This window comes from Puma concolor, chromosome D3 (assembly GCF_028749965.1).
Source record: "Puma concolor isolate L17-30 chromosome D3, mPumCon1.1.hap2, whole genome shotgun sequence".
Taxonomy (NCBI): domain Eukaryota; kingdom Metazoa; phylum Chordata; class Mammalia; order Carnivora; family Felidae; genus Puma; species Puma concolor.
Genome location: NC_141678.1, coordinates 53,478,912 through 53,503,872, shown reverse-complemented (window position 1 = coordinate 53,503,872; position 24,961 = coordinate 53,478,912). Strand labels below are relative to the sequence as shown.

Sequence of the window (24,961 nt, the reverse complement as noted above, 5' to 3'; positions counted from 1 at the left end):
TTCCCCCCACAGAGACTAGTTCCCCCCCACAGAGTCTAGTTCCCCCCACAGAGGCTAGTTCCCCCCACAGAGTCTAGTTCCCCTCCATAGAGTCTAGTTCCCTCCACAGAGTCCCCTCACTTCACGATGGGCACACTGCAGCTGTTGTTGAAGGAGCAGGATTGTCTTGACAGAACAGATCGCCCACACTTCTTTCCTAGCACATAACCTTCCTGTCAGTCATGGTGCCAGGGAGAGGGAAGAATGTTAGATGTAGGGACATTTAGGAGGCCTCAACCCACCCAGGTAGCCTCAGGACTGTATCCTTCTGTGTTAAAACACTTTATTACTCTGCATTCCATCTGGAAAAACAAATACGTTTTGAATATGGCAAACAAACAAACAAACAAACCCAGAGAGGAGTATTTTATGTACAATTAGAGATAATGGAGCTCAACAATGACCTTGTAAAGACTCAGCTAAGACAAAAATGTTGATGAGCAGACAGAATGTTCTCTCTGGGCTAAAGGCTGAAGATCTTGAATGACCAGAAATGATTTGAAGAACTGCATTGCCATCATGGCCATGTGCATGAAGTCATAACTTCTAATTCTAACATTGTTATGCTAGAGAATTAAATTTCTGAAGCTGTTTAAAAGGAGTGAGGCTTAACAGAGGTTACTGACAATCTCTTTCCATATCCATTTTTGACTTGAAATGGTGCTTATCATACATATTCAAAAATTTCACCATATGCTATTCTGGTCAGACGCCTCTTTTGCTTATGAGAAGAAACATGTTTTGTATTCTCACAAAGTCTGTGGACATTGTTAACGTAATAAACATCGCTATATATCATACGTAAGCTACATCTACCTACTGACATTAAAAAAAAATAGAGTAAAGTTCAAGAACTATTAACACAAGATTTGTACTGAGAAGGGTGTAGGAAGGAGCTCGACGTAAATTATTTTCTTTGGATGGATCATTTCAAAGTAGTTTACAAAAACACAAAATATTATTTACACAATACTAAACTTTTCCTAAATGTTCTATGATATTTCTATTTCAAAACTGTCTTATTTTGAGAATTGAGGAATATACATACAGCAAGTTTAACGCATAAGCCAATAGCCCTTAGCTTGAGCGAAAGATGCATTTAGAGTCTCCCAACACCGAGAAGGTGGCAAAAACTCAGCTGCACCTACGTCCTTTTTCCAAGCAGCTCGAAATGCTTTAGCAAAGACCTTATGACTCTTACATCATTATTAGTGACATAAGAAAAGGTGACAGAGACAAGAACTGGGGCTCTTGACACCAAGTGCCTAATCCACTGAAACACACTGCATTTTATTTAAAGCGACAGATACCTTTCATTGGCACTGCCCAAATAGAAGTTTAAAAGCTGTCAATTGTTAAGTGAAAATTTTCCCACTGAATACGATCTTAAGGTTTTTTGAGAAACATCAAGATTTACTACCACCTGAATGGTATTTGAGAAGTAAGAATGACAACATGTTCAGTTTGGGGATATTAACTAGAAAATTTAAACTAATCATGATCAGTTTATGAGAGTACCAAATTAGTGCCCAATTAGACCAATACTGTGAGCTTTGCTATGCTACTTTGAACAGTTTGGCCCACTATCTATCTTCAGCTGTTATGTTTATTCCAGTTCATTCTGGTCATATCAGACGGGAACAAGGATCTTCTGTACTGATCGTATTATGTGACCCTCATAGCTCCGCCGGAGTTTGTAGGTTGCCAGGAACATTGGCAATGGGACAAATCACTCTTTCCGTCACTATCACATTTTGTGTGAGACACGGCTCAAAGACTGTAGTGGAAGGTTGCACGAGAGAACCAGAGGCCGAGTAAGTCTCTGTTACCAAATAGCTACCAGGCTGCAAAGGGTCAGGCATGGCAATGGCTGGCTGGAGAACAGAGACGGAAGCAGGCAAAGCGGAAGCTCCTTGACTGCCTGGCACAGGCTGGCCCCTAACGGATTCTGACTGTTGGATGTCTACGGAATAGCCACAGGGTTCAATCCTAGAATGGCCTTCTTGGGTAGGTGGCTGAGATTGTTTGGCTTCATCATCAATCCCGAGGCTAATCTCAGCAAGCTTTTTAAATTTGGGGCCAAGCGAGTCCAAGAAGCTGTCATCCAGCTCATCGGCAATAAAACTGCAACAACCCACAGAGCCCACGGGAGAACTGGGGGCACCCATTCCTTCATTATCATAGATCAGCAAGCAGTCATTTGCTTCCTGGGTGTCGTCTTCTTCTGCACAGGCAAATGCTTTCTAAAGGTGGAGAAGAGTGGAAAAAATGAATTTTAAAAGCGTGTCAATTGAAGAATACAGTACAGTTCGCAGAACTCAAGGTTTGATCATGAATGTGTGATTTAGGTAATCCATAGAAGTAAAGGCACACTTTGTATATCGACAGTCTTGTTACAGAAATTGGTGTTTGGAGAACGGTATAGTTGACATTCTTTCAAAATTGAATCTGGCCTAGGCTCGTGTTTTAATTCTGGTTTTGAAGGTACTAACGTGGATTTAGGCCTACAAAACGAATGTGTTCAAAGCCGGGAGGTTATTCACTAGGACAAGTGTGGGGTTTCCTGTGTGTACCTCTGTTAATGCTAGACTCCCCAAACCTTGTGGGAGCCTGACCCCTAACTAAGGCTCACACCACACCTCAGAAAATCCCAAGAGTCCTCATCCCAAACAAGCTCTCCCTGCCAGTCACTGTGTCAGGATCTGCCTTCTCAGCAACAGGCCACATCCCAGGACTTACCAGCTCTGATACTGAAGCTGTGTGTGAAATCTGTTCTAATGATGCACCAATCAAGAGGCAAGACCTTCCTCTTAAAGTCTTCTCTGTTCCTGAACCCTTGTTCCTTTCAGTTCTATGCTTCCTCACGCTTCATCCGATCTTCGATCATATTCTTTTTTCCCACTTTTATTTTTGGGTCATTTATTCAATGGTTCTTCAACTTTTGGGGGCAAAGACTCCTTTGAAAATGTGAAAAATACTACAACCCTGTCTCAGAAAACTATGCATGTGTGTTCTGGCATACTTTATGGTATAGGAAACACAAAGTAAGCTGCTTTGTATTCCTAAAGAAGTTGCTGCTGATCCTGACATGTAAAAGATTTTGCTTTCCATTGTTATTCCAGCTGGGGGGATGAAGTTCCACTTGTTATATGATCTCCCTTTGTGTCTAAATACCATTTTTCCTTTTGATTAGTAGCCCCATAGTGGTAGCCACCTTACATCATCTGTATTATTTTGGCAAAGAACCCTATTTTTTTCTTACATTTTCACAAGCTGTAAATAAAATAACAACAAAAACGAATTGCAAAACTGAAGTATAGTCAAGTGAAAAGACACCTAATGTAAAGATAACAAAGCCACAGAGTTTTCGACCCAATTACCTGAGAAAAATAGGAGTCCAGGAAATTCATGCTTACTGCTCCTTCCCCATAGTCCTTATTGGTTCCTCCAGTGGAATGCCTTGTTCTCATCGTTCCAGACTGTCCTGCAGAACCAATGCCAAGTCCGGTGCCTGTGCCGAATCCTGCAGCGGCCCCAGATCCTGTAGCTGCTCCAAGCTTGGTGGTTAGTTCCATTCCCGAAGCTCCTTCCACCACTGTCCCTCCAGCATATGTATTCATACAAACTTCTAAAAACGGGAGAAAATTCTGTAGCATCTTATGCTGTAATTTTTTAAATTGTTTTTTGATATCCCTGAACAGATGCCAAGTAAAGCAAATAAGTATATAAGTGGGAGAAATTACAATTAAATGACTAGAGGTGGTAAGAACATCCTACGGTCTGATATGTGAGAGTAACAGAGGAGATGAGGCTGTAACAGAGGACCTTAGCAGATGAAATAGCTCTGCAAGCATACTAATTGAAAAATATACACAGGAAATAGGTTTTCAGTGACAAGAGCCAGAAATAATAAAAAGTAAAAACAGAATATTCAGCACATAGCCATGGAAAGCTTCTAAGGCAATGCTTATTTGTTTTCAGGAAAAAAAAGAAATTGAAATTAAGCTGTCATATTGCTGTAGTATGGAAACTAAAGAGGGAACATGCATAATATAATCAAGCAAATTAGCAGGCACTAATTTAGTGTCTTGGAGCCTAAAGAAAATTTAACGAGTTATGACTATTCTATTACCTTTACATTACACTTTCATGGAAAATTATATTTTCTCTAGAAGAGAATTCTGAATATAGTTTTTGCTATGTAAATAAAATGGGAGAAGCAGGTGAGGATCTGGGGTAGCTGATAAAGGCAGACATTTTGGGTGATCTCATGCAGACTTTGCAGGCTAGATATTTAAAAACAATGTGTTGCTATGTGTGGAATTAAGAAAAAATTTTAATATTAGGCATTAGTTCTTGTTCCTCCAGTGTATGCCTTAGTTGTGGCATTGAGATAATATGAATAAAATGGTCATTTGGTAAGCCAAAGAAATAAATAATTTCACCTATGTCACAACATAAACGATCTTGTCCCATTATGCTTGAATATGAAACTGTTACTTGAACTCAAATCGGGGTATTGTTAGTTCTGGGGAAGGAAGAAGGGCAACAATATAGAAGATGTGCACATGTGAGGTTTAACTGCAAATATTATCCAATGTTAAGAATAGTCAGAGTTGAGTGGTAGGTACACAGTATTTGCTATATTTTCCTTTACATTTTCTACATGTGAACTCTTTCCTAATTAAAAAAAAAATCGTAATTGACTGAGAGCTATACTTCAGTTTATCAAAGTTTGGAAAATATATAACAAATCTTCAGATATTAAAAATGGCGGCATCACTGGACAATGAACTTTAACGAACTTACTGAAACCTGAGCTAGGTCATGGAATTGACTGATATACTAATAGTAAATCTTTTCATTGAAACCCATTGTTCACTGGTAACATATCCCCAGCATGTGTACATATGTGCGAATTATTAAGAAAATGATTTAGAGCACTTATTATTTTTCAGTATTTCTTATTTAATCCAATATTGCCTTAAAAATATCCATTTGTTGTTCACTTACCAGAATTTTCCATGAAATCGGCTCCATTGGCAGTTATAGGTGGCACACGAATATTTGTGATTTCCTGCAAACCAAAATAAATATATTTAAATGTCCCCAAAATAAATATATTTAAAAATGAACCAAATTTCATGGCAATATGGGTGAAATGGGCTGTTTGCAAAAGATGACTTTACAAGAAGCCCAAATTATTGCAGGACTAACCATTTTTATGATGTAACATCTGAAGAGCTATGATCCTAAAAGGTTCCATTTATTTCAACATTGACTCACAGAGGTCTTTAAAGATCGAGGAGTGTCTTATTTTTATACCCTGCTACAGTTTTTCCTATCTGAATATAAATCTGAGTTTGCTCTATGTGATTGAAATAAATGTTTTAATATTTTTTTAAAGTTTATTTATTTATTTTGAGAGAGAGAGAGAGAAAGAGTGCATTTGTGAGCAGGGGAGGGGCAGAGAGAGAGACGAGGGAAAATTCCAAGCAGGGCTCAATCCCATGAGATCAAGACCTGAGCCAAAATCAATAGTCGGACCAACCGACTGAGCCAAACAGGTGCCCTGAAATGTTTTAGAAACTGGGTCCTCACCTTGTCTTCAGGTTGAGCTCCTTCGATTCCCCACTGATGAATTGTTCCTTCCGAACCATCAGGAACTGGGATAAATCCTCCTGCCACTCCCCCCATAGAACCCATCCCGCAGTCACAGATCAGCAGCAGAAGAGGGGCCACTGGTTATAAAGGAAAACAAAATATTGCAACATTTGAGTCATTTGGAAACAATTTGATGTGACAGTTGTCTGAAAAGTTACAAAGAAAATACAATATTTTCAGTACTCATGGAACATCTAATAGAAAGAAAAATTAGTTTCTACAAAATAAAGTGTAAGCATCCTAAAATTTCATATAATTATGAAACCGAAGGAGATAGGTCATTCTTGTGATATGTGTATTTTCTTAAAACAGGGACTGTTTGATGAATGGTAAAAGTGGTTGTTCAATTCCTCAATCCTTTTCTGTAGTAGATATATATTTTTATTGCATTTATTTGTATATGCTGAGCTATGTATATTACGTCAGGTGAATACACACCTGATTGGTCAGGATTTTGGGCAGGTGGGCGGGGTAATGTTCCTGTAATCAGGACTCTACAGATCTCCTAGTAAACAGCAATTAACCGGCAAACTCCCTCCACAAGTAGAATGATGAGCTAATACCAATGCATTCTTAACTGTGATTTAAGAATCTCTAGCTTGGAGGGGCCTTCCAGTCAGGGTAATTTTCATTCTTTCTGTGCATATCTGTCACATCTCAGCAATAAAGATTAACATCATTCTCATGCTAATGGACCAAGAGAAAAATGTACTCTTTCTTGAAAAGAAGTACTGGAAAGCTAGGTAGTCAGTGACCCCACCCTCACGTCTGGCCTGTCAAGTCATTTAGAGGTGGTTTAGTGAGGGGTTTAAGAGCCTCTGGAGTCAGACTTGCAGGGTTTGTATTTTGGCTCCAACCCTCACCAGCTAGATACGTTATATCATCTTTTCTCATTTCTATGGATTCATCCAGAGAATGGGAGAATGCATTTGATCTATATCATAGCTTATCGTGAGGATCAAATAAGTTAGTAGTATAAGAAAGGGTAGTGAGTGCTATGAGGATTTGCTGGTATTGTTTGGATGGGTTACGTCAGTTATGCAAATTAGGTCAGTCTTGTATATTAGCTCTATACAAAATGAAAAAAGGCCAAGTATATAAATAAAATAGGTTGGGCATAATTGATGTATTTTCTTAAAGTCTAATATAATGTTCATGTAAATGATACTACTACAGGCTTTTTTAAATTGCCATTCTCAATTTCATGACTTTGTTAGTGTGCGGGATTGAGTCCCGTGAGTTGACAAATTAGTTTTTAAGGTGATGAAGGTACATCTGTACGCTGAGCATTTTTAGGTGGGCATGAATAATCTTTTAGTGATCTTGCTTGTCACTGTATCTGCAACATATATCTGGTTTTTATATATGTATCCAGAAAAAGTTTTCCAAAGTGTTGAGTGCATTTGTACGGTCTGAAAAATGTGTGTTCTGTCCTGCGTAAAAATCAAAACATGGCTTTTTTTTCAAATGGTAGCAACACAGGAAGCAAATGTGATTGTGAGAATATAACACAGTGTGTCTTCTCTGATTGCCATCTGGAGCCGCAATCCCAAATGTACAATGGCCTGCCTCTATGATTTATCCACACCCTTAAAGTCAGCATTTCAAAATTAAGCTCATCAGTGCCACCCTATGTATCTGTGCCTCATCTAATATTTCCAGTTTCATTGAGTGATTTAAGTGACAACTGAATTCAGTGGTTCAGCTGGGTTTCTTATCCATTCTTCATATTCATCAGTCTCCAAATCTTCTCCACGTAATGGAGATTACACGTATAACAAATATAATTGTTATATTGTAAATATAACAATGCCTCACACATTTACCCTGTCTTTTCCAGTCTCATATCACAGCTCTGAATCTGGCTTCGATCATCTCCTTGCAAGTATTACAATAACCTCCTAACTGTAATTTCATTTCTAATTTAGCACACACACCACTGCCCGTGTTATCTTCCCAAAACACAAATATGAACATGCTAGGTTTTTATTCAGACACGTTTAGCAGCTCTTTTTTCTCATAACTTAAGGAACAAACACCGTAACAGGTGTATGTAAGCCCTTTCAAGTTGGTGCCAGTGCATTCTCCAGGTTCAGCTCCTTTATTGTCCACAGTTTCCCCATTTGTTAGCCTCCCAACATGTGAGTCCTAAAACAGGAGAAGCATTTTCTGGCTTTTGCCCAGTGCTGTTGCCCTTTGGAAACACTTTCCCCTTTTTGTACTTATACCTGACTCATTTTTCGAGCCACAAATTGATGATTCTCCTATTCTGTGAAGCCCCAGTAATAGCCCTTGGTAGTAAATTCTTCGATAGCTGTTATCATGGTATAGTTTCTTCCATAGACTGAGACACACACACATCTGTGAACTACGTGAAAACCAGAATCAGGTTCCCTTTTTCAGCTGGATGCTTGTCAAGACTCACATAGATGCACTTGGAAAATTTGGTTTTGAAATCGAGTAATATGATATTGAAAAACTGAAAGGTACGTCAATTTCAGCTGTTAAATGACATGGTGCGTGATAACTGCAAAATAGGAAACACTTCTGAGGAAGGAGGAAGGAGAATATACCACGTGTGTTGACGACTCTGGAGGTCACACCACAGTTGTAAATATAACAACTTACTATTTTTTTTTTAATAAGAAGAGATATGAACAAATACAGCAAACATTAATATCTGTTAAGTCTGCATGATGGCTATGTGCGTGACTGTCATGTAATTTTCTGTACTTCTTTGTGGTTTGAAAGTATTTCACAGATTTTTAAAAAGTTTAAGCGAAGAGGTTGGAGTGGACTTGATTATCACGCACAGTCATTTTATTCTAAAAGCCTATGGTTCTGTAATAAATTTGGGAAGGGATTGTGAATTTTTCAAAGGTTTTTCTTATATAAGAGTTTGCCATGAAGTTCTTTTACATAGAGACCTATTACATTCAAAATATTATTTGGTTCACAAGATTTTGATTTAAATGCAGCTTTTTAGAAACCTGTCCATTAAATAAAATAAATTTTGCTTTTATTGAAAAACAAAACATGTGTAGTTTCCCCACATGTGTTCAATAAACTTAATCTTATTAAGTAAAAGCCGTTAAGAGGGTGTGTATATGGGTGGTAAGCTATTTTCAGGAAGTGCTGGATTAAGCAATAATTTTTCAGGGCCCCTGATGTATTAATGTTCATTATAGAGCTCAAACCTCTATATTCTCTATGGTTTTCCTTAGATTTATTTGGCCAGGGTTCTCCTTCTATTTTAAAATCTCATGAGATTTTAATATGGAGAAGACATTTTAGAAAGTAGTGCATTGTGGATAAAGGCGTTATTTTGATTATGAACATTACTGGCAGTGTGTAGAAAGTTCATGCTTTAATTTTTTCTTGTTGATTCTCTTGCACTGTTTTCTAAATGTCTAACATGTATGACATGCTTTGTTGTATTATGAATATAGATTGTTGGCAAATGACATGCTAACTTTAAACATCTCAGATTCTTCCTGAAAATGCCACTTTCCTCTATCTTTGCCTAGAACGCAGTTAAGGAATGGCTCTACGTTGCAAAGGTGGCATCCTGTGCAGCATGCCTCCGCAGAGACTGATTCCGCATCCAAAACGGAATTTAACTTTGGCATACTCACATAGCAACAGCAGAAGACCAAGGAAGATCAGGCCGATGGCTGCAGGTCCCAGCCTCCATGATGAGCCTCCACCTATGCGTTCAGGGTCTTTGTGCCCGTTAGAATTTCCACAGGTGTCCCTGTTGTCACACTGACAGACTTGTAGAGTCAGGCTCTCTGGTGTCTCACACTGTCTGTCCTGACTGTCGGCAACTGTGAGCGAGATGGTGTACGTTCCAGGAGACACCTGCTGCTGGGCATTAAGGAGGGCGGAAGTAGCTGCAGACAAACATCATACAAATCAACAGCAGGACAAGGTGTCTTTTGCCCTTCAAACTGCCTATTTTTGCTAACAGAACCAGGGGTGCCTTAAACATCATGGTCACAAATAGTGAGACTGATAGTAAGGTGAGATTTGAGCAGTTATTAGTGAGAAGGGGTTCAGTTGGGTAAAGCAGGCTGCACTTCCTCCTTGTCCTTCTTTCTGCCTCTGTTATTGTCACTCATGAAGACCCAGTCCTACCCTGATATTTCCCTTGAAAGATGATGGGAGGCAGGTATCGTGTTGACACGAAGCCCCCCCTCCTGTGACGTAACCACTCTCCTGTATGTCTGCATCAACTCCCTGGACTCTGGTGTGTGGCCCTCGGAACGTATGCCTTCCCCCTGAGTTCGTGTTTTTATGCCTGACTTATTAAGACTGAGTTTCTGCTTTGGCTTCCACTACGCCAGCTGTTCCTGATAGTTTGCACCCCCTGTGCCCAAATGCTGGTTGTTGTATGGGATTCTCTGAAGTGACGGCCTGTTGCTTGTCTGTCTCGTGAATATTGATCACTCTCCATTCTCCATTGCTGTGTTGTCCCTTTCTAAGTGGGCTCCAGCAGCAGCTCTTGCAAGCTGCAGAGTTGTGTCAACTGGATCACTCTCGATCCTACCCTGCCCTTTGGTACTGTGCCCGAGCCACCCAGTCCACACTGTTGCCTGGTGCAGCCTCACCCAAGCAGGTGTGCCTAGTGCTGGCTCTCCTCTGTCTCTGATGTTTTGTATGCGTCCTTTTTATTGGCCACGTGCCATGTGCCAGTAAACCCGTTTGGACCCAAATGCTACATGCGTGATTTGGAGCTCGAGACTTCTACCAAGATCAGTAAGGCCCTCGGAAAGCAGGCCGTGGAGAACAAGATCCCAATTGCTGATACTTATGGATAGGGCACGATAGAGCACATTCATGGAAGGGGACAAGACTGGTTCAGAAAAGAGCTGGGGAAACATGAGAAGATACTTATTAAGTCCAATGGCTATTTCTACGAGACTGCTAGAAAATATAGGTAATGTAAGTTTAGCATGATAAAAGTTAGGAGAAATGGAAGGATGGATTAACTCTTTCTCACTGGCTAATGGGCTAATGGGAATTTCAGTCCACCATGCTCTCAAAATTCCTGACCAGTGACAGACTAAGTAGCACCGCCAATGAGCCTTCAACAGGCAACTCGTCTAGTGCTTCATGTCTGTTCACAATCTGCCCTGTTAGGAAAAGTTTATATATTTAGAAATTTAAACAGCTCTGCAATAAAATAGATGCCCGACTCTCTTCTTTTTATGGTGTGCTGTGGAGGTAGAAATAAAACATGAAAAGCATGAAAATGTAAAACAGACTGCACCCGAAAAACAGAAAATGATAAATGGCGCTAACATTGTATCGTATCATTCCTTTTCTCTTCTGAAGAGAGAAGAAATTCATGAGACTAGGACCACATCTTCATTGCAAATAATTTTTTCAATTATTCTTGGAAAAGACTTGCTCCCAAATGAGCTCTTTTATCCATCTGGAAATAGAAAGCAGCAGCAACTTTCATTTATGGAAGCAAGTTTCCCATTACTCACCATTGAGTGTTGTGATACTCCATACAACTGGCAATTTTAGAGGCTGCTCCTCCAGGGAGAATGTGTAGGGGCCAGTATATTTATTGTCTAGTGCTCTAGCTGAGACAACCACAGAAGGCCGTGAACTACAAATTGTTGTCTTTTCAAGGACGATTGTTGGACAGTTTTCATTAAAACTGGGTACTTCAACATATACGGTGCCTGTAGAAGTTTTACCTGTGTTTTCTGTAAGAATAACATTTTAGAGTTAAAGAAATATACAGAATAAGATGTACCCAAGAAAATCTTTTACTTTTTTTTAATGTTTATTTATTTTTGAAGAGAGAGAGAGAGACAGAGTGCAAGTGGGGAAGGGCAGAGAGAGAGAGGGAGACACAGAATCCGAAAGCAGGGTTCAGGCTCTGAGCCATCAGCACAGAACCTGATGCGGGACTTAAACTCATGAACCGTGAGATCATGACCTGAGCTAAAGTCGGATGCTTAACCGAGTGACCCAGGAGCCCCGAGAAAACCTTTCAAATGTCTCTTGCATGCAGCCACCTTAGTATGTCTTCTCATGAGAAATTATGTTTGTTATTCTTACAAGTAAACAGATGTCATTTAATTTCCACATCTTGTAAAAAGCAAATTTAAATTTGTCAACTTAGCTGGTGACTGTAATTGGTAGCATTGGCTATTAAGTTAACATGCTTGAAACCAAGATCTCTGAGGTGATGCATTCACTGATTACCAATAAAATCAACATAAAAACAATAGTTTTCTTCAATTTCTCCATGCCAGTGCATGGACCTGGCACTAGGTGAAAGATTTTTGCTTCTAAACCTTGAGCCAAAGTATTTGAAATAAACAATGATTTATTTTTATCATCCAAGATATAGAAGTTAGTTGAAGAAAAAACTTTCAATGTTGACAATCTCAAATTTCCCAGTGGTGGGATTATATGAATAATTTCTGTTGTTTCCTGTGTAGCTTTTTGCTGTTTTTCCAGGTGATATGATTTTTGGTGTTTATTCTTGTTTTATTTTCCTGTGTTTGCTTATTGCCTGGGCATCAATTTCTTTATACTTGATGGAAGACAAACACTCAATGAATACTATTTTTAAGACATCCCAGAAGATTTTATTGTTCAGTGATATAGTCACATGAGGTCTCTGTCAGTAGCTTCCTTTATAAGTAACTCAAAAAGGCATCTCACATTCAAGCTGAGCTTTCCTGACAGGCATTATGTATCAGTCTTTATCCATACTCTAAAAACCAGAAATTCCTGGAGGCCTAAAGATTCTGCCTCAACACAGCAAACCACAGGGACTGAACACAGAATTCACTGGTACTACAAACTCTATTGAGAAGGTGGAATGCTCAGTTTTTTGGGTTCAACTGCCTCAGATTTGAGACCCAAGGCCCCGAAGATAATTAACTGTATTTAGTGGTGAGCTAATATGTTAAGTAATCATAATCATCTATTCATAAAGAAATGCCAATTGGAGTAACATTTCTCTAAAAGTGATTGAAATATATATTTTTTAATTTTAATTTTTTAAGTAATCTCGACACCCAATGTGGGGTTCGAACTCACAATCCCAAGGTCAAGAATCACATGCTCTATGGAGCCAGATGCCCCATTTTGAAATATTATTCTTACCATCTATGGCCAGAACCTCAGCTGTGATTGTCTTGTTAACTATGAAAGTAGAATCCCGATCGATGTTTTTGACAAATTTGATTTGAGCAGTTTTTGGATCAATGAATAGCAAACCACCATCATTACGTCCCATGATGTACCTGTTTTATGATAGAAAAGATAATAGTTTTCTTTCAAGTATGGAATGTTTACCTATTTAATGAAAATGACTCATTTTATATTTAATATATTTATATTTAATTTAAGACATTGAAAGATACTTTTAGAAATGGCAGCAGAAAATCAGCATATTAGCATGGACAAGCAGTATTTCATAATCCTTAAGTATTAGCCTGGTTTTTCAGTTTTCTACCCTGTGCAATAAAATAATTGTGTCCTTGCTCTTACACTAACTACTCTGCATGGTGTTCTTATATTGGGTCATGTATGTTTTGTAGGTGCTGTGTACCAAGGTCTTCTGGTGAACTTCTACTCTTTTTAAAGACTCAACTGAAAGTTTCTGCGAAATTTTTTCCCGATTTCTCTCGACAGGCTAAGACATTCTCTCAGTTTCCACTTTAACTTACGCTCATGTTATCTTTACTCCTAGCATAGTATGTTCCGTGATTTGGCTACATGTCTCTTCTTGAGTTATGCAGTTGTTTGAGTTGGCACTTTGTATCTCTGTATTCTTGGCATATAATGTTGGGGTGTTATTTTGTAGTAGCTTGTAAATGAAAACGACATCAAGGACTAATGTAAAAACAATCTTACTTGACGTATGAGGCAGCTTTTCTGGTGTCTTCATCCATGGCTTGATATGTTCCCAGGACATAATTGACCAATTTGTTAGTACTTATGCCTTTCTGCACAGTAAATGTCTTGGAAGCGGGATGGAACGTAATTCCTTCTTTCACATTCACCACTTTAATCATGACTGGGGTTGACTGGACTCGATACTGAGAGATTACTGATTGGTGAAATTCAGCTTTGTTTTTGACAGCAATACCAAGTTGCACATTTTGTAGTTGCTCATAATCTAGAGCCTGGAGTAAAAAATAGAAGGGAAGATGTATCACAGAAATACAATCTGGCGAAACCAGAAGAGGAAAAGAGAACTTTATGTTACATGCTATGAGTGGCTGTTTTTATTTCTCCATAGCAAGACAATTTCAGAAATCATTGTAATGTTGAGATAGAGAAATCATTAAAATTTTTAACTTATAAGACTTCAGCTTCTTAACCGATACTTACAAAACAGGGTACCTCTTTGTAGACTACTAAAACATCATTATAGCTCCTTTAGGCTCTGTGGTGCGATGGAAAGAATCCCAAATTTGCTATAGTAGCATGGTTTGAATCCTGGTTCTGTGGCCTAATAGCTGTGTGACTCATAGCAGAATATTTAATTTCTCTGATTCTCAAATTGTCACTTCTGAAAAAACCCCCAAATCTTACCTCATCAGATTGTTGTGAGGACTTCACAAATTTTGTCCCCAAACGCATTCCTAAAAATGGCAGTTACAGCCATTCAGAGAATAGCTACTGGATTCGTGTGCAATAGCGTCTTTCCTGATTTAAAAATTTCTAGGTGGCAAAGGCGGACCATCATAATAAACTTGGTTGGCCAATATGCATCTGAAAAGCAGTGGGTGCGTGGCCCACCAACTCTTTGTAGAACCATTTTCAGATGGTCTTGCATGATAACTATTTGTTTGACCGTCTTATTGATGTGGCCCAAATCGAGGACTGAGGAATCCCAGGAAAGCTTCTTCCATTCACTAATACATTTTTTTGAGTGTGATGAGATAAGGAAATGTTCATTGGGGATACATTTGTATATTACTGAAAATAATTAAGGGCAGAGTTCTGGATTTGAGTTTTAAGTCTGTAATGAGTAGTTTTGTGAGCTCAAGCATTCCCCAAGGGAGTGGAGGAGAATGTATAAACAGGTAATTATAATACAAGGGGGAAAATAACAAGAGAAATTCTAGAATCTATGTGCAAAAGTGAGTGAATACTTCTACTTGGGACAGTTAGGAATCCTGAGATGTTTCAAGTGAGCTGAGTGCTGAAGGATGAGGAGGATTTTTTCAGGCAGAGGTGAAGCGTTTTCAAATGCCCAGAGTTACAGAAAGTGACAGGGAGCTGGCTGCAGGTGGTGAGAGGCCTTATATATAACTCTGAGGAGGCTGAAGGTCATCTTGAAGGCCAGCAGCTGGTCATCAATCCTGGCTGCGATTAGAGTTCTCTGAGGAGTGTTTAAGACCCTCCTTTGCCTGGGCTTCCCCACAGACTAACGGAACCCATAGTTCCTACATTGCCATGGCTGAAGAAGAGTTGCAGGTGATTCAAGTGAGCAATAAGAGTTGAGGGTTGGGGCACCTGGGTGGCTCAGTTGGTTAAGCGACTGACTCTTTTTTTTTTTTTTTTTAATTTTTTTTTTCAACGTTTATTTATTTTTGGGATAGAGAGAGACAGAGCATGAACAGGGGAGGGGCAGAGAGAGAGGGAGACACAGAATCGGAAACAGGCTCCAGGCTCTGAGCCATCAGCCCAGAGCCTGACGCGGGGCTCGAACTCACGGACCGCGAGATCGTGACCTGGCTGAAGTCGGACGCTTAACCGACTGCGCCACCCAGGCACCCCAAGCGACTGACTCTTGATTTCAGTATAGGGCATGATCTCACAGTTGTTGGGTTAAGCCCCACATTGGGCTCTGCACTGAATGCAGAGCCTGGTTGGGATTTTCTCTCTCCCTGTCTCTCTCTGCGCCTCTCTCACTCATGCACAGCATGTTCACTCGCTCTCTCTCTCAAAATAAATAAACTTAAAAAAAAAAAAGAATTGAGGACCACTTTCACAGGCAATGGAGAACAAGGAACGATTTTAAAGAACAGAATGATCCAAATTGGTTTTAAGAAAAGCATGTTAGTAGACCGGTGGCAGGAGGAGGATGAAGGAGGCATAAAGGACATCAATGAGGAGGGATTATAGACATCTAGGGGTAAGGAGGCAAGGCCAGGTAGAGCACAGGCCAGCAGAAGGAAGACCAGGGCCAGACTTTAAGGACAATTTCCAGGGCAGAATTGGAGGACTGGCTGTTTGTTGTGAGGAAAGATATGGCCCAGGTTTCTAGTGTGGAAACTAGACGACACTGATACAGGAGAGAGACTACCTCATTTAAGGGATTGCTGGGGGTTTATAATACACCCTTGCAAGTGAGGATGGCCTCAGCCCTCTCTCTGAAAAGCAGAGTAATAGGAGCTGCTTCCACAGCTTCCAGAAATCAGGCATTCCCGCAATGTTATGCCCTTGTTAAGGGCATATTATGGGTCTGACACTCTACTGGACTCAAGGAAATAAAGAAAGAAGGAAGGTCCCAGATAGTCCGGTGTCCTGTGCCAAAGAAGGTCTTCAAATAGTGGTTATTTTTTCTAGTCTATATAGTGTCCAGGCAGAAATAGCCTTATGCTTACGTTATTCCAGATTGGATTCTGTGTGTGGGGCAGGGGGAGTGTCTGTTATAGCTAAGCATGTTAAATGGAAGGTTTACTCCATTATTATTTTTTATCTTGCAGATTTAATTATACAGTCCCATTTTCCAAAAAGTTGTTATTTTTCCCCTCTTATGACTGTAACTAATCCACTTAACACAAATTGATAAATTCACAAGCCACAATACCATGTATTCTTATCTTTTCCTAACTTTAATTGTAGAGAGTAAATGGATTAAGTCAATAAATGTGTTTTACATTCTGGTGCTTAAAGCAGGCACACCTATGAATATATGTATATTAGTGTGTGCTTACTATAGAAACTATGATAGCTTGGAAAGAAATAAATCAACATGTTTAAAAAAAGCTGTCCTGAGGCACCTGGGTGACTCAGTTGGTTAAGCTTCTGACTCTTGGTTTCGGCTCAGGTCATAATCTCATGGTTTGTGAGTTCAAGCCCCATGTCGGCTCTGCACTGACAGCATGGAGCCTACTTGGGATTCTCTCTCTCTCCTCCTTCTCCTATCTCTCTCTCTCTCTCTCTCTCTCTCTCTCTCTCTCCTCCCTTTTCCATTCTCTCTCTCTCTTTTTCTCTCTCAAAATAAATAAACTTAAAAAATACAGTAAAAAGAAAGCTGTCCTTAGGTATTGGGGCTATGTTTGTGTCTTTAAAAAATTCTATCTACTTTTATGTGTTTTCTTCGTTTTCTGTAAAGAAGAGGTTTATTATTAATAAGTGAATAAAGTTTATTTGTAGAAATGATAGAGTTAGGGCTAATATGGAATAGTTTTACCACTGAAGAGAAATAGAACTTACCTTAACCACCTTCAGGATACCTTCATTGGTTCTGGGATCAGTTTGTATTTCAAACCAATTCCCTTCATTTCCAGAGGTAAAGAAGTACACTGCAAGCCAATTATCTGTGAATTCTTCATCCCAATCTGTAACTTGAAATCTAATCAACTCAGAACTTAAAGTATTTTCCTCAATCTGTACTGAATACTAAAAAGGAGAGAAGCAGAATTTTGAGTTATTGTCAGCTTTTATCTAAAGAGAGTATATTTATTCTGAATAGCATATATCATTAATTCTGAAATTATGTATTGCCCCTTGCTTGTTACTAAATTCTTATATTTTACAAAAGCTTCTTTTTTTTTTTTAAATTTTTTTTTTCAACGTTTATTTATTTTTGGGACAGAGAGAGACAGAGCATGAACGGGCGAGGGGCAGAGAGAGAGGGAGACACAGAATCGGAAACAGGCTCCAGGCTCTGAGCCATCAGCCCAGAGCCCGACGCAGGGCTCGAACTCACGGACCGTGAGATCGTGACCTGGTTGAAGTCGGACGCTTAACCGACTGCGCCACCCAGGCGCCCCCAAAAGCTTCTTTTTTAAGAAAAATGCAGACAACGTAAATAGAAGCCAGCAAGCAGGCAAATACTGAATTAGAATGGCAATATATTGTATAAATACAATGGGTTGGTAGTATTGTAGTATAAAATTAAGAAAAAATCATAAATTATTCTTCAAGAGGCAAGGTGTACCTGAGATTCTCTGAACATTGGGAAATTATCATTGACATCTTTTACTTTAATACTACATTCACATTGAGTTGAAAGTCCTTCTCCGTCTTTGTCTGCACCACTCACAACAAGATGATAGCTGCTAACTTGCTAAATTTGGAGAAAAATAAAAAAAACATAATTAATCTCCAGCACCAAGAATACAAATAACACCTACCTGCTTCCTATGGGGGTGAAAATATTCAAGATCATAGTTTATTCTCGAGAAGGATCACATGAGCTGTTCATTGTCCATCATAGAGGAGGCATGTGGGGCTCTGGATGGTTGGGTAAATTTTTATGGGGCTAAAACAGGTTTTCATTTTTGTGAGCTTCTTAGGGCAAGAAAGTACACAGTTGGAGCAAGATTGGGCATTGAAGATGGTGGGATGCTTATTTAAGGGAAGTTCACTTATAGAGCTTTCCTATTGGTCTATTCAGAGAATCATTTGCATAAAAGTAATAGAAAGTCTGACAGGGTATTGTGTGGTGATAAATATGGTGGTGGTGGTGGTGGTGATGGTAGTTATGGTGCTATGACGATGGGGAAGAGAAGAAGGGGATTCCTTAGTGTTCTGGAAGCGGGGGCAAAATTAAAACTGTTCAGTAGTAAAAGTGTAACATCAGAGAAAGCTTTATACCAGAAAGAAATTTCTTCCTTCATCTGAGAAATTTCATTTTCCTGCACCATATAAGGAATAAGTCACAGTTCAGTTTTTGTCCCTGGATGCTTTGATGCCTTCTTTTACTCTCCACTTCACCTCTCACTGGAATGCTGATACTTGTTTATTTAGGGTGCAATTGATTCTACAGGTCTTAGGAACACATCTCACCCCGCTAGAATCACGCTGGAATGCAAACAGTTTCCCTAGATTGCCTAGTTGAGTATGGAGAACTTCTTTTTCTTTCTCCTTAGGTAAAATGGGGTCACCTCTCTTGGCTTTCTTACAATCAAATCCTTTATTATTGAATAATCCCAAGTGCCTTGCTTTACCTCTCGATCAAGAGAATTGGTTAAAGTACGGACTTCGCCAGTGTGTCTGCTTAGGAGGAACATGGGTGTGCCTGCAGGTTCCTGAGAGACAATTTTGAAGGCAATTTTAGAGTTCAGGTGGTTTGGCTCATCTGCGTCTGTGGCATTTAGTACCATCACCAGCGAGTCTAGGAATACAGAAGTAGTTCACTAAAGCATATTTAAAGACTGACATTCTGTTCACATTAAATATTCAACACCATTTCAAATTGACCTTTGTTTTTAAAAATCTTGTCTATTGATATACTCAAAAACGAATTACATGTCTTTTTCGAGATCTCTTACTGTCTCAATCAGGTAGAACTGTGCTGCCTTCTGTAAAAATCCTCTCATTGGCCTTACGCCTTGGCTGTGTTGGAGTTGAGACTATTTTCTGTCTTTATTTCTTCCCTTCATGGATGGCATTATCATTCTTTCCTTTTCTCAAATTATCCAAGTAATTGTGTGTCTCTGTCCTTTATAATCTAAAAAAGTCCAGGTGATGCAGCCAGGCTACCGAAAACCACCCTTTTAGCTTTATGACTACTGCCAAGTACTCATGTGACTTAAATATATAGAATAAGATACTATTGACTTGATAACAGGACTACAACCTAGAAATACAATGGCAGTGGATAAAGTGCAAAATATTACAAAGGAAGACCCAGGTTATTTTGATGAATTTTTCTGCACAACTACTGGTGAAACTAAGACAATAAATTAGCTTCTAAAAGTGATATACTATAGTGATCCTTGTTTTTTAAAATAAAAAAGATTAGAAGTGGTATATATTATAAAAGACTTACTTGAAGCACTGTTTTCTTCAATTTCACCCATGAATGTACTTTGTGAAAATACTGGAGGATTGTCATTGACATCTAAAATTTTAACTGTTAATATAAGTGGTTTCTCTACGTCTTGTCCTAGGGCATTCAGAGCGTGACAGGTGATCTAGAAAAAGGAGGGAAAAGTGACTCATTACTCTACAAACTCAGTTTGCATACTATTAAAACTTGTAGAAATAAGGCCTCTACTGGCATGTACAGACCTTTTGTGCAAAGAAGAAAAATATTTCCCCAACAAGTAGACAAAGTAAGAAAAGGTGGCCACCTTGGGCAGGCCAGTTAGGCAAGCTGCCCCTTCTTCCACTCTGGTCCTGTCCCATGGCAAGGTGAACTACTTTGCAGGATGCATGTTGGATTTCAGTGCCTACTCACGCACCCTCCTGGCATATTCCTTCAGGGGCACAACCATAAATGGAGGCTCTTCATAGAGGGCCTAACATTGTTATTTGTTGGTGAATTGATTCATGTGCTGATCTCTCTTCTAAATTAACCAGTAGAAGAGTATTACATTCTAAAGCCACCAGGCACAAATGTGAGGGTGCCTAATATTGAGGACACAAACTTACCTGGAAGCTTGGAGTTTCCTCGCGATCAACTATGGCCGTTATGTTAATTTCTCCAGTGTTTTTGTCAACAACAAAGATTCCAAAAGGGGGTTGATCAATTCCCATTCCAGAAATTCGGTAGGTTATTTTCTGGGTTGCTTGGAAATCTGAAGTAATCTGTAGCCCAAAATACCCAAAAATGTTAATGTGATCATTCACCAGACCTTTGCCTTCCCCTTTTCTCCACCATCATAGTCTAAAGTCATCTGTTTATTTTATTCACTCTTTCTGACACTGCGATGGTTACTTTTTGCCTTGATAAATACTGGAAATGTGAAATAATTCAAATTGTTGCTTCTGTTGACCAGCACGGACCAATATATGTTAATCATTTTGGCTTTACAATGTTTGTTCAGGCTGTGGCCACCAGGGCGATGTTAAAAGGCTGGAAGTCATGGATACTTAATATTGACAAGACTACTTCTGAATGTTCCCTTTCTTAATAGATAATATTAAAACAAAGACATTTATTTTAGTTTAAATAGGAGGAGCTGGATAGAAAAAGAGGAAAGGGATTATACAGTGTTAAAAATAGGTATTAAATTGCTTACTATTATTATTTTTTATTATAATTTTTAATCTTTTTAAAATGGAAAGTTTCAAATATATAATGAACCTGATATTTCTCATCACCCAGTTTTGGTAATTATGAATACATGGACTCCCAAGAATTTTTCTCATTGTCTTATCCATATATTCTTTTGCCATTTGCTACAGTCCAGATCTAAATAAGGCTTATTCACTGAAATTGGTCCACATGTTTCTTAGTTATTTTTTATTACCCTAGAAGCCATACTTCCTTCAACTTTCTCTATATTATTGTTATTGTATTTTTTTGGCTGAAGATACCAGGTTATTTTTTCTGTAGACTCCTCAATCTGCATTTTGATAAATGTGGTTGCCATCTCATTTTAATTTATATCTATTACATGTATTCTAAAAACTCACTTCGCCCCCTGCTGATATGACTTACTTTGGCAATTGGGTTTCTTTTCGAGTTGTCTTCTCTTTCTCTGCAGGGTTTGGCAAATTTCACCCATTCACGTTTATATCTCCTTTTGCCTTGTAACGCAGTCTCATCTTCTCCATGTTGACCTTTTGTCTTACATGAAAAGGCATCCCATTTTATTATGCACGTTGTTGGAAAGTTTTGCTTTGAGTATTAATTATTAACACCTAAGTTGAGGAGTCCCCTATGTTTCATGGTATCTTGGACTGTCAAATGTCTAATTTGCCTGACCTCACATTTTGTCAAGCAAAGAAGAAACATTTAATAACTAAAACAATTACAGAACCATATGATTTTTGATATTAACATTTAATCATTTTTTATCTTTCCTTTAAATATTCCATAATATCTCACTGCTCTGGGCACCTAGGACTTGTTTAATAAAACTCTGTTGGTTTGTTTAAAATAAGAAAGCATGCATGAGATAAAACTACAGTAATGACATTTATACCTTGTTGGTATTTAAAATTGGGTTAGTTTCAATTTTATTTTCACAATTAAATTATTTAACAGTTTTAAAAAGTAAATAAATACTTATTTTTCTCAAGTACAATTTTCATTTTTTAAACTAAACTATTATTTTATTTTAACTACAAAAAACTTTTTCATACTTTACCTCTATTCGCAATTCTCCGTGAACCAATAGGAGCACCTGTAGACATTTAAATAAAGTCAAATTAAATGTGAATTCTTCAAATAAGTAATTGCATAAGATAATCTTATTCATGTTGTGATCTGTTTTTGTTTCAAAAGAAGTAGATTTGGGGAAGCAGTATTTAAAGTGTAAAGTGCTCCCAGGAAAAAGAAAATACCCGAGATAGAAACAAGTTCTTCCAGTTTTTTAATCTGACTACACAATTTTAAGGAAATACAGAAGAACCTATGGAACTGTGCAGAACTCTGACAAACAGCCAGTTGTAGCAACCTGACATTGCTTACCTGGCTGTTCTGTACTTTCCAGGAACTGGGGGAGATACTGCTTTGGCAAACAGTGGCAAGCATCATTGTGATAAACTATTAGCTGGCTGCACTTACAGGGTAAGGCATTTTCTCAGTTGTACATGGGTGGAGAGGATGGGCTAGAACTAGTAAGGTTTAGAGAGTGGATGGGGATACAAAAGACGGGGATATACTTTGTAAAAGATGGGGATACGCTATTCCCATCACAAGGACTCTTTACTGTGGGACACAGATCTGCTTATCTCTGCCCTGTTACTTCAACTTAAATGTTGAACTTAATTTTTGTACTGATATGAAAAAATCAGATGAGGAGAGAATGACGTCAGGCAGGCTAGGGTCTTTACATTTTCAAGAACGTATGAAAACCTCATTTGTGTTTTGTTCTATCTTATTTTCTACCCGGAATGCATTTTTTAAAAATGCGAGTATAGTTGATGTGCAATGTTATATTAGTTTCAGGTGTGCGACTTAGCGATTTGACAAGTTTATACATTATGCTGTGTTCACCGCAAGTGTAGCTACCATCTGTACTGTTACATTGCTTTTACAACATCACTGACTATTCCTTATGCTGTGCCTTTTATTCCTGTGACTTATTCATTCCATACCTGGAAGCCTGTATCTCCCACTTCCCTTCATTCATTTTGCTCAACCCCCACCACTCTCCTCTCTGGCAATTATCAGTTTGTTCTCTGTATTGACAGCTCCGATTCTGCTTTTTGTTTGTTTATTCTTTTCTCTTTTTGATTCTGCTTATGAGTGGAATCATATGGTATTGGGCTTTCTCAGTCTGAATTGTTTCACTGAGCATAATACTCTCTAGGTCCATCCATGTTGTCTCAGATGACATGATCTCGTGTTTTTATGGCTGCATGGTATTCCACTACATCTTCCTTCTCCATTCGTCTATTGATGGACACTTAGGTTGCTTCCATATTACGGCTGTTATAAATGATGCGGAAATAAACATAGGGATGCATATATCTTTGTGACTTAGTGTTTTTGTTTTCTTTTGGTAAATACCTAATAGTGGAGTTATTGGATCACATGATAATTCTATTTTTAATTTTTTGAGGAACCTCCATACTGTTTTCCATAGAGGCTGTACCAATTTCAATTCCCAACAATAGTGTACAAAGGTCTTGTTCCCCACATCCTTGCCAAAACTTTTTATTTCTTGTCACTTTAATTTTAACTATTCTCACTGGTGTAAAGTGACATCTCCCCTTTACCCAGTTTAATATTACTAATCCTTTAAGATCAATTCAAGTTCCAACAATCTCCATGAAACTGTCCTTACTGATGTCTTGTTTCTGAGTTTTTTCAACACGTATTTTGTACCATGCAGTTTAATCCATAAGGATTTGCCATGATTTACTATTTCTTATTGTTTTGGGTGCATTATGATGTTAAGCCAAGAGAATTGTAAACTTTCCAATGCTCCTATGTTTATTTTTTTCTCACAATTGTTATAATACCTTTCCCTCAGCAGATATTTAACAAGTATTTGCTGACCCGCTGATTATCTTATGTGAAAAGAATCTGGTAGGGAAAATATTGTGAAAAATAAGTAAGAAGAAAAAGAATTAGAGTAATATTAGTAGTTAAGGTTTATTATGGATTTTGTGTCAGTTGCTATTTATAGATCTTTATCATCTCACTTAATTCTTAGAGTAGCCATCTGATGGAGACACTATTCTTACAGTCTATCTTATGGATGAAGAAATGGAGACAGGAGACAATGAGTACTCACCTCCCCCAACAGCCCTGGCAGAGTCAGGATGTGAGCCTCTGCAGCCTGACTCCGAGGTGTGTAGATCATCACTACACTAGATTTTAACCAAACTTGGCATAAATAAATAGAAAAACTGGTGGTGGAAAGAAAGTTATAGGATAGTCAATTTAGATTTCTTCCCGGTAGAGGCTGAGGTTACTCCTGAAACAATGTAGATTTATTGTATTGTTGATTTTGGAAGGTTATAATAAAGAGGCAGGTTGAACTCTGAACCAAAGAAGTAACCATATCAGACATAGGATGCCAGGACCCTTCCATTCTAAAAATTTCACTGAAATCCTTATTTGAAAGGGTGTGCAAATTGTTGTGAAAAGGGACTGTTACATATGGTTATAATAGGCCTCAAAATGATTTTACAGTTTTGCTTCTTTTTCTGAAACACTATCATTAGTTACTTGGGAGAGGGGACCCAATTACTGTCGTAATTGCCCTAATTTCTCAGCTCATTAAGACGACTCAGCCACATGTGAGGGGAGGGTTGGGCCAGGCACACTTCCCTTTACGGGAAAACTGGAAAGAGTCATCCAGAAAATATGAATCATGTTTGCACTAGCCTCATAGAGAATGATTCTTCTAATAGACATTAAGGCATAATTTCTGTTTTCCTGGGAAGCAAAGGAAGTACAAACTAAAAACAATGGAAAATGAACATTTCAGACAGTTGTTTCTTATTTGTTCAATCTTTTCACTGAATCAGAGCCTTTAGAAGTTATTCACTCAAACCTTCACTCTTTCTCATTCTCTTATTGAAAGTCAGGCCACCAAGAATGTTCTCTAATTTTAGGGAATTTTGTGAAATCTGATAGTATTTGTGCTTTTAGGAATATGAGGTAGTTAGTAAAAACCACTTCTGAATA

At 38.5% G+C, this 24,961-nt stretch overlaps 1 protein-coding gene across 1 annotated transcript; it reads right to left on the bottom strand.

Annotated features, from left to right (window-relative positions):
• Positions 1 to 305: 305 nt before the first annotated feature.
• DSG3 (desmoglein 3) lies at positions 306 to 24,373 on the bottom strand. Its single transcript, XM_086682677.1, has 16 exons — positions 24,063 to 24,373; positions 21,966 to 22,001; positions 21,314 to 21,442; positions 20,302 to 20,457; positions 19,697 to 19,841; positions 18,873 to 19,039; positions 17,861 to 17,989; positions 17,134 to 17,319; positions 13,594 to 13,865; positions 12,841 to 12,980; positions 11,199 to 11,423; positions 9,339 to 9,596; positions 5,641 to 5,780; positions 5,053 to 5,116; positions 3,420 to 3,667; positions 306 to 2,282 (listed from the first exon to the last, which is right to left on the bottom strand). Exons 1-16 carry the CDS (start codon positions 24,129 to 24,131, stop codon positions 1,716 to 1,718), a joined length of 2,931 nt encoding a protein of 976 aa, XP_086538803.1. The 5' UTR covers positions 24,132 to 24,373; the 3' UTR covers positions 306 to 1,715.
• Positions 24,374 to 24,961: the final 588 nt, after the last annotated feature.